Raw genomic sequence first — 9,761 nt, forward strand, 5'->3', positions numbered from 1 at the left:
TGCAGAGCAGAAACCGGGAAAAACATGTTAAATATAATATAATTTATTCTTTAATTTGAAGCTAAAACGTATTAATCAACTGTTAATACGAATCTAAATTCATTTGCATGTCAGCATAAAGTTTAATGCAGTGTATTTTATAATTTATTCCAAATAGTTATTGAGTCTGGAGACCTTCTATTGTCTCCGCTAATAGCGCACAACTATCTCCATAAATCCGCGCAGTGTTGCCATGTTTGCGCCAGACAAACAGTCCTGACCTGTGCAGAGTGGCTGCAGGATGCGGGATGTTTGTGTCTCCTCCGTGAAGAGGAGGGCAGAGCGCTCTGACTGACGTCAGCTTGTTTCGTGCGGACGGACAATGAGCAGCTGTGTGTTCAAATGTGCAGAATAAAGCCGGGCCTGAAATCTGCTGCTGCTGCTGCTGCTGCATCGACAGAGGAGATGCGGCGCTGCTGCCGTTTCTGCATGCTGCATTTCTCGCTCAGGTAAGTGAGTTTTGTGTCTTTACTTTATCTCTGATCGACGTGATGCTCATGGATAATTCAGAGATACAGAAGCGCCGCTGGGCTTCCGCATAATGAGTCTGTTTATTTGATAAAAAATATCCCCCAATTAAGACGTTTGACCTTCGCTGAAGACACAGAAACAAAGACACGCAGGTTTTTCATGTATCTGTTCGGTACTGAGGCTTAACGAAGGTCTGTTTGGTGAAATCGCATCATAATCATCTCATTAACAGGAGTCGTGACGCGCGAGCTGCAGACGACGCTCCGCGCGCAGCAGGGGAAGCCGGAACTGCAGGATAGGGGGCGCCATTTTCAAACCAACGTCTAAACATTTAATATTAAATACTGCTGTAATTAATGGTAGTGTAATAACATATACATTGGCAGAAATACTTCCCTTTACTTAAATAGATTACACAGATCTGATCTAGTCTTTTTTGTTCAGAGTATTTTAAATATGTAGAGTAAAAATAAAATAAAATCCAAAACAGATTTTACCTGCCTACCAACTACCTCCAAAAACTAGACAAATGGGTATTGAGTAGTTAATATCTGATATTAATATTTAAATGCATTGATGTGGTGCATATCTGCAATGTTTACAATCTAAAGAGTTATTTTAATATTAAAAGTTGTTTAAAAACACAAATATCTTGGGAAATTTTGAAAATATCTACTTAGAACATTTGTTGTAATTTGTAACCACCATTTTATTTCTATTTGTAGGAATTAAAATAAAGATAAAGACAATTTAGAAAAAAGAAAATTTAAAAAACAATTTAAAAATCCAACCTGATATGAAGCATGTCTGCACTAAAAGTACGAGGATTTTCAGTGTAGAAATTTAAACTAAAAATTTGCTTTAAAAAACTGAGACTTATTATATTTAAATTTATAAACAATAGCTGTTTTTATGTTATTAAGAGTCATTGTGAAAGGTCCACAAAGCTAATGAATTTACCTCTATAAACGTCAATTAAGTTTAAAATTTAAATATATGTCGAAAATATGCAAGAAAAAAAAACAAGGTTAATATCAGTAATTTTCTAGCAAAAACTCTTATAATTTTGAATTTCAAAAGTCGGAATTTTTTAGATTAATTTTAAAAAAAAAGTATTTTATTTTTGCCTCTTCAATTTCAAAAATGTCCTTATTTTTTCTAGAAAATTTCTGAGATCAGTCTCAAACTTTCTGATTTTTTTCTAGCAAATGTTCAACTTTTCAAGCCCAGAAGTGTTAATTGGTTTCTGGAAATTTTCTGACATTAATCTTTTGTTCCCCAGGTCGTCTTAAAAAATGGAGGCCAAACATCTGTGAGTATCCCTCAGTATTTCCCGGGTTCTGTCGCCAGCTGCGGCACCGACCCGCTCCTCCTCTCTTCACAGCGGCTCCTCTGGAGAACATCTGGACCGCTTCGTCCGGGACCGAGACTCGTCGGTGGTGAACAAGTTCCAGAAGAAGTTCTGGAAAACCAAGCAGACGCTGATCAGAGTCACGGGGAAGAAAGAGGATGAGCACGTTGTGGCGTCAGACGCCGTCCTGGACGCCAAGCTGGAGGCCAGTCAGCAGATTGCTTTTCTCAGAGCTTTAAACTTTTAGTGATGATGAGAGGTGACCGCAGCAGTCATAGCGTTTGCTATCACAACAGTAAACTAAACAGCATCAATACAACTATTCCCCGATTACATTTACTGAGTACTCTACCCGCCTCTTTGTAATACTGAGATAAATGTCAGTGACATTTACTGTAGCCCTAGCAAAATTAGCTTAGCTAATGTAGCTTTTAGCTACAAGCTAAGGCTGGCATGTAGCCTACGTTTGTGCAGCCGGGTTATTGTCCGCTGACTGCATGTTCAGCCAAGTTTTTTATTCACAAATGTAAATTAAGCAGGAAATTATTTGCTTTGTGACTTTCAGTTACTGTGTTTCAAAAAAGTGTAATTAAACCACTCAGTGTTTATTATCTAACTTCAATTACAGTACAATGTTATTACTCCTGCTGATGTTACTAATATTTAATTGTGTACTTGTTTTCTAATTATAATTAAACAACAACAAAACATATGCACAGTTGGGAAAAGTACCTGAATATTTGACTCCAGTAAGAGTAGCACTACGACTTTTACTCAAGTCGCTGCCAAAGAAATGACTCAAGTAAGAGTAAAAAACACTTGAGTCACTTGTCTACCTCCGGAACAGACTTATTGGCACTATGTATTTCATTTATTTAGTTATGTATGTGAAAATGTTTTTGTTTTTTAAATCTCATCTGCAGGTCTTCCACTCCATCCAGAGAACATGCATGGAGCTGCTGAAGGTCATAGAGCGATACCAGAGGAGGATCTGCTGTAAGTCCAGAAAACTCAGAACTATCAGACTGATCCAACTCGGTCAAAACGATCAGACTGATCCAACTCGGTCAAAACGATCAGACTGATCCAACTCAGCCAGTCAACCGGGGCTCGTTACTGGTTCAAAATACCAGTAACTGAGCAACAGCAACAAAAACATTAGCAATACATCAGTACGGTTTTACTCTGGTGAAAGTAAGTAGCATTTCCAAGAAATAACCTCAAGTAATTTGGTAAAAAGGCTACTCAAGTATCTCCATATCAATAACTGAGTAACTGATCAAAACAGACATACCAGAATATAAAGTCATGTGAAAATGCCAGTATTTTAAGAACTAAAGTTAAAATCATTTCTCTAATCTTTCTTAACAAAAACTGCAGTGTTTGGTGAATTATTGGTTAAAACATGTTTTCTTCATTTAGTGAAGTTGCTCACAGTGAGTAAAGTACCAGAAAGTTCACTCAGAAGTAGCAATACTTCATATAAAATTAGTCAAGAAAAGGTCAAAAGTAAAGCTTGATAAAAATATTCCTGAAAGTAAATATAAGTTACTTCTGTTGACTAATACCTACTTTTAAACATTTAGCTTGTTTTAAATTTGGTCATCTTGATTACTTTTGTTCCCCTCCAAGACTCTTTATATGTTGGCTTATTAAAGTTTTAGTGGCTGGTTTTGATAGCAAAGACTGAAAATCAGACGGGAATCAGTATTTTATTTTCCTAAACATTTTTCATGGATACTTCTCAGTCCTCTCTCAGGAGGAAAACGATTTGGGTCGATTCCTTCGCCTCCAGGGGTCGCAGGACAAAAGCCGCGCTGGGAAGATCATGCAGGCGACAGGGAAAGCTCTCTGCTTCTCCTCCCAGCAGAGGTACATATTCTGACTGCACACCCACATCACTAGATTTAGGATATGGTGTCATAAAAAATGCATTGATTTTTGCAGTAAAATCACCAATTAGATGATTGGTGATCACTTGTCAATAAATCAGTTGACAACTGGTGAGAGACCTGCAAACACCGAGTCCTCAGTTTCAGTATCTGATTTTGCTTCGCATTATCACTTTACATTTGTACAAAAAGGAACAAAGTCAAAAACATATGGCAGTGGGTGACATTTTTTGGCAATATTTGGTTTAATCGGCTCAAAAATGGTGGCCAACTTGAGAAATGGCCGTCATCCTGAAATTTAATTAGCTAATGGGAAAAACCTGAGAGGTGAGCATGCAATTTTTAATGTTTGCATCCACATTATAACAACTTTTACAGTAACATGCTAAATTATCAGGGGCCTAATAGGCCTAATATCCCAGTCAGTGTCACAAAGGTCAGGATATTGTAAAATAAACGTAGTTCTTGGATTACAGACCTCTGGAGGTTTGATTTTGAGGACAGCTCTTCTTCTTCTAGGCTGGCTCTGAGGAAACCTCTGTGCCGCCTGTACCAGGAGATCGAGACTTTCCGTTACCGGGCCATCTCCGACACGTGGCTGACGGTGAATCGGATGGAGCAGTGTCGGACCGAGTACCGCGGAGCCTTGCTCTGGATGAAGGACGTCTCTCAGGAGCTCGATCCAGACACGCACAAACAGATGGAGAAATTTCGCAAGGTTTGTCCTCCACATGGAAAAGTCTACAGAAAAAACAGATGGGAGTTCACCGCCACATATCAACCAGTCCACAGATATTTCTAAAGGACTGTGGAGTGGTGTGACCAATGAATGTCCAGGCTGTCTTTGGGTCTGCGGCTGATCATTACATTTTTTGCACAAGAGATTTTATTCTGGTCAGTTCTGTCTCTATTAATTTAGGGTCTATTGTCACTTTAAATCTAAATAACCAGTTGTTGGCCACGCCCCCAACTCAGCGTTTACAATCACATGTGAAAATCGCTGCAAACAGATGCACAATTATACAACCGTTCAGTTTTGAAAAGTATTAGTCGAGCCCCCTGCACAGTCAACAGGAATGCAGCAAGTGGTTTCTTAATAGTAAGTCGACAACGAAAAACTTGTCTTTTCCAGCAGGCATTGTACAAATCTTGAGATGAATATCAGAAATTTTCTAGAAAAGAACTTGGAAGTTTCTGAGAGTAAAAAGTTGAAAAATCTTTGACATTTTTGATTAACCTCAGAAATTATAATGAAAAGAAACCCAGGAATGCCCAAGCTTTTCTAATTACATTTCTGAGAATAATCTCAAAATTAATTTTTTTTCAAGCACATTTTCTACTTTTCAAACTCAAAAACTTTGTTTTTTTTCTAGAAAATTTCTGATATTCATCTCAAAATTTCTGTATTTTTCAACTCGTCTTGTAAAGAAACAGGTTTCAGATTCTGTTTTCATGCACCACCAGAGGGCAGAACTCACCCGAAAGCCACAACCAGTCACCACTTCGTCCAGTTTAACTCGTTTATTTCTGTTTTTTGATTAAATCCTAGGTTCAGGCTCAGGTTCGGACGACTAAAAGCAGCTTCGACAAGTTAAAGAGCGACGTCTGCCAGAAGGTTGACCTGCTGGGGGCGAGCCGCTGCAACCTCCTCTCACACATCCTGACCACATACCAGGTTCATCTCATCTATTGAGCCCTAATCAGAAAACCAACGGGAAATTGAATTAAACAGAAATCATCTGTGTTTCAGACGACTCTTTTGCACTTCTGGGGGAAAACGTCTCACACCATGGCGGCCATACACGAAAGCTTCAAGGGCTGCCAGCAGAATGAGGTTGGAGCTTTTTAACGTGAGGAAAAGAATTAGAGGCAAAGAATAAATGACGAGTCGGGTTATCGTTTACAGGACTCCACGGACAAAAAGACAGGGAAGGAAACATCGGAAAGGGAAACAGAGGAGAGAAGAAATGAGACAACTAATGACCAGCAAGTTTTCCATTTAGTTTTTACTATTGATCACTTCAACAGTGATCAATAGAAATATGCCAGAAAAATTCAGATGTAGCATAATTATTGGTTCAATCAATAAATTGTCTGAATTTATTGATCACTTCCTGTTTGACCAGAGCAACTATAACTGACACTTTACTGCTGTGCAGATTGAAGATAAAGTTTTTTTTAAAGATTTTTATGCTTCTTTATTGATGTTGTCAACACATGTAGATACTAAAGTTCTTACTTTATATGTGCAAATTATTCTGATATTCTGCTTCTTAATTTTACAGACTAATCTCATTAGGACATGAAGAAAAAAGTGAAAAGATGAGAGAAGGTAAAATATGTTTATTTCTTATGTTGTAGCATCACCAATTACTAATATATGCTTCTACTTTATAGATGTTTGCCTTAATAATGAGAGTTGATGGAGTATCAAATAAAACATATTTTAATCAAAGAATGAATTCGGTGTTTCTATTAATCAAATTTATTTCTGAAATGTTAACTAAATGGTCAGTAGAAACAGATGCTTTACCAGGTAAATTTTTTGTTAAAACCAACTTGTTCTTTATTAACTGGTAGAGTGAGTTACTCCAGAAAGAGTAACTCAATAATAAAGCTACTCATCTCTCTGGACTAGTAATTAGGCTGGTAAGATTGAAAAGATGTTTTTTCTCCTTTCTCAGAATTGGATGGTGAGGAGGACAGTCTGGCTCTGCTCAATGAGATCCTGGGCGGTTTGTTTGTGGACGATTTTTCCCAGGAATGGACCAAAGGGTCTGGAGACACGGCGGTGAGCGCCGGTCCGCCCGACACCCAGCAGCAGGAAAACTCCTTCTTTTTGCCGTCGCAGCTTTTGGACCAAAGCTTGAACAAGTCTTCTGCCTCAGGTCAGAAAACAACCAAACCTCTGATTGTGCAGGATGATTTCCTTCAAACTAAAAACTGGTGGAGTAATTAAAATGGAAGCATGGGGTTAGGGTTGGGGTTAGGGTTGGGGTTAGGGTTGGGGTTAGGGTTGGGGTTAGGATAGCATGCAGAGAAGGAATCTTGAGGCGTTTTATTGCCAGTGCTGGAGGAAAAACTTTAAAAGAGTTTATATACTTTGTGGAAATCTGTCCCACAAAAAGATCCTCATAAAATACGTCAAACCAACTGCGCCTGTATTTGGGCCTATACTCAGAAATGGAAAATAAAACTAAATTATGAGAACAAAGTTGAGAATAAAGTCAGAATATTATGAGAGTAAACTAGACTAGATTTAATATTATGTCTTTATTCTCGTCATACTTTGACTTTATACTTGCACAAGCTTATCATCATACTTTCTTTTTCTTTCTTAGTTACTGTGTTGTAATATTGCCCCCCCCCCTCTTTGAATAATTAGTGCCAAATTAATAAATGCAAACAAAACAAGCAACATTCATATTTCTTAATGAAATATTCCTGTGTAATCAAAGTCCTGGAAACATAAAAGTGCCTAAAACAACATTTGAGAGCTGATAAGGAAACTTTTCAGACATTTATCAGATGTGTGGAATGATTTTCCTTTGAGCTATTTTTATTTTTGAATCAGACTGGACCGGGATTGTCCCACAGCCAGAATCATCACCTGGATCTGGACAGAACCCCCTAAAGCCAGCGGTGAAAGGTATTTGATTAGACTTTGTTCTAATCGATTAACTAACAACGTCCGATTAATTCTTTTAGTGTTGTAGTTTGGCCGCCATCCACCAGAGAGCGCTGCTGGTCATCCGAAGCTTTAAGATGTCGGCGGTTCCGTAACGGATCGGTTAAGAGAAATGGTCCAGAGTTTGTTGTGGATTATAAAATCCACTTTCTATTTTGAAATATAAACACTCAACAAGCTCCTCTAGTTATTGTCTGAATAACTAAGTGATTCATATTTTATTCTTTTCATGTTTTTATTTTTCTATTCAGAAAATTTGTTAAGTTAACCTATTTGGTTATCAGTCATTAACCGATAACTTGCACCCATAAGCAGGACTGAATTTGGACAAAACAAGTTTATATTTTCATTTTATGACTCCAGTGTTTTGTTTTCCTGCTGTGCAGAAACAAGCGGACCATCCAAAGATCTGTCAGCCTGGTTCGACCTGTTCGCTGACCTGGACCCTCTCTCCAATCCAGATGCAATCGGAGCAGCCAGCAGAGAAAACGAGCTTCACACTGCATAGTTCGTCCTGAACGACATCCATTTGTTTTGGCTTCAGCTGCAAACTGTTCCCAGTACGATGATGATCATCAGAGGCTGGAAGACTGGATTTTTAAACTTCCTCCAAACGGCAAAAGAAACTAACGCACAATCAATCAATTAGATTCTTTTGATTTTGAATTATACAGAAGTCAAATCAACAATTGGATGTTACTACTGGTAGAAACCACAAAGAAGACAGGAAGTAAAATGAGGAAGATGGCACAGCATTTGTTTAAATTACTTACTGTGTGAACAAAACTTGTTCAAACCTGATTTAATGGCATTTATTTAATAGAAATGGCAAAATTGTCTTTTTTTATATTAGCAAAATATTAAAGTTTTGCGCACATTTGTAGCACAGGAGGAATATTCCTCATAAAAAATTAACCCCCTTTGTCGAAACACTTAACTATAGATGAAATTCTGCAATTATTCTTCAATTAAAAATGTTTCTGTAATCTAATTAAAATTAAACATTAATTTGAGTTTTAATTTGTATAACGTCCAAGAAATAAAAGAAGTGTTGATTTGATTGTGGAATATTGTCATCTAAAGGTGAAAAAATTTAAAAATTAACAAAAAAAGACTCAGCTACTGAAACTTTTAGCAAAAAGAAGTGAGAAAATCCAGCCTTCAGCAGAACTCTGCTGTATTTTACAGCTGTAAAAGTTGAAACTGGTCACAGAACGTTGGTATTTTAATTCTTCTTAACCATCATTACGAAAGTTTAACTTTAGCAATTGTTTGGAGATTTTAATCTAGATTTAAACCTGATGGAATATTTAGAAAGTGGTCAAGTTAAATTTTAATTTACGTTTCACAAGGAATTTTATTCAAACAGCGACTCATGTTGCTATCAGATGCAAAATGCACATCTGTTATAGTTTGTTTTGTAAACTTGATTTCAAGAGTCTCTTAATTAAGAGTCGTGGAAATCAGACGTTTCTTCCACTCACAGTTCAAGCTTTCAATCAACAACTTAAAGGTTTTGCACTGAGTTTTTCTAAGACATGCAGTTGGTGTTGAAACTGCTTCATTTGAAGAGATTCCCTCTGGAGTTACATAAACTCATTGCTGCATGCTGTCGCTTTAGTTATACTGTTGGTCATCACTGCTTTGTTTCTTTTTCTAAAGTCTTTAGACGTTTGTATTTTCCAGGGATGCTCCTTGTGGGCAATATTCAGTTTTAATTTTATTTTTTGAGCCAATAAAACACAATAAGACACAATATACTAAAGCTGATGAAAATGCTGCATCAACTATATATATATGAGGAGGAATGTCTTAAGACTGCCGTGTCAAACTCATTCTCATTATGGGCCATATCAAAACCGTGAATAATTTGAAGGGCTGGTTGTGGCAAAATATGTAAGTAAAACTGTTAAAATATTCACACTGATCAGGATTTTGAGATTGTTTTATTTGTAATCACAGATTTTGTGAAGTTAATTTAGAAATATTTTTATGGATTTTTGTGATATTTGAGCTTCAAAGTGACAAAGTTGAGTCAGCAGAGGAGTAGAAGTAAGAAATACTGCCACCTGTGGGTGGGAGTTGCAATTACAAATGTTCGCAAATCTTTGTAATCCGCCAAAGTTTAGAACCACAACTTTGGAGTTTCCATTATATAGGAAACACAATTGAAATCACACACAAATAAGTTTGTTTATGCGATAAGGAGTTAAAAAACGTTCTTCGCCTCGGTGCTCCTACTACTTCCTGTTGTCTCCTCCTTCATGGTTTCCACCAGTGGCAACATCCTGTTTGTGCTCATGTGAAAATTGTTTCCATT

The 9,761-nt window shown here is 37.2% G+C and overlaps 1 protein-coding gene across 1 annotated transcript; it reads left to right on the forward strand.

Moving 5' to 3' along the window:
* The first annotated feature begins 254 nt into the window (after nucleotides 1-254).
* On the forward strand, nucleotides 255-9,368 carry ica1 (islet cell autoantigen 1). The gene is made up of 13 exons (XM_055047188.1): nucleotides 255-488; nucleotides 1,793-1,822; nucleotides 1,895-2,066; nucleotides 2,785-2,857; nucleotides 3,610-3,733; nucleotides 4,273-4,471; nucleotides 5,303-5,428; nucleotides 5,504-5,587; nucleotides 5,660-5,739; nucleotides 6,039-6,085; nucleotides 6,438-6,641; nucleotides 7,328-7,402; nucleotides 7,828-9,368. Exons 2-13 carry the CDS (start codon nucleotides 1,806-1,808, stop codon nucleotides 7,947-7,949), a joined length of 1,323 nt encoding a protein of 440 aa, XP_054903163.1. The 5' UTR covers nucleotides 255-488; nucleotides 1,793-1,805; the 3' UTR covers nucleotides 7,950-9,368.
* Nucleotides 9,369-9,761: the final 393 nt, after the last annotated feature.

Source organism: Poeciliopsis prolifica, unplaced genomic scaffold (genome assembly GCF_027474105.1).
Source record: "Poeciliopsis prolifica strain line A6 unplaced genomic scaffold, Auburn_PproV2 SCAFFOLD025, whole genome shotgun sequence".
NCBI lineage: Eukaryota > Metazoa > Chordata > Actinopteri > Cyprinodontiformes > Poeciliidae > Poeciliopsis > Poeciliopsis prolifica.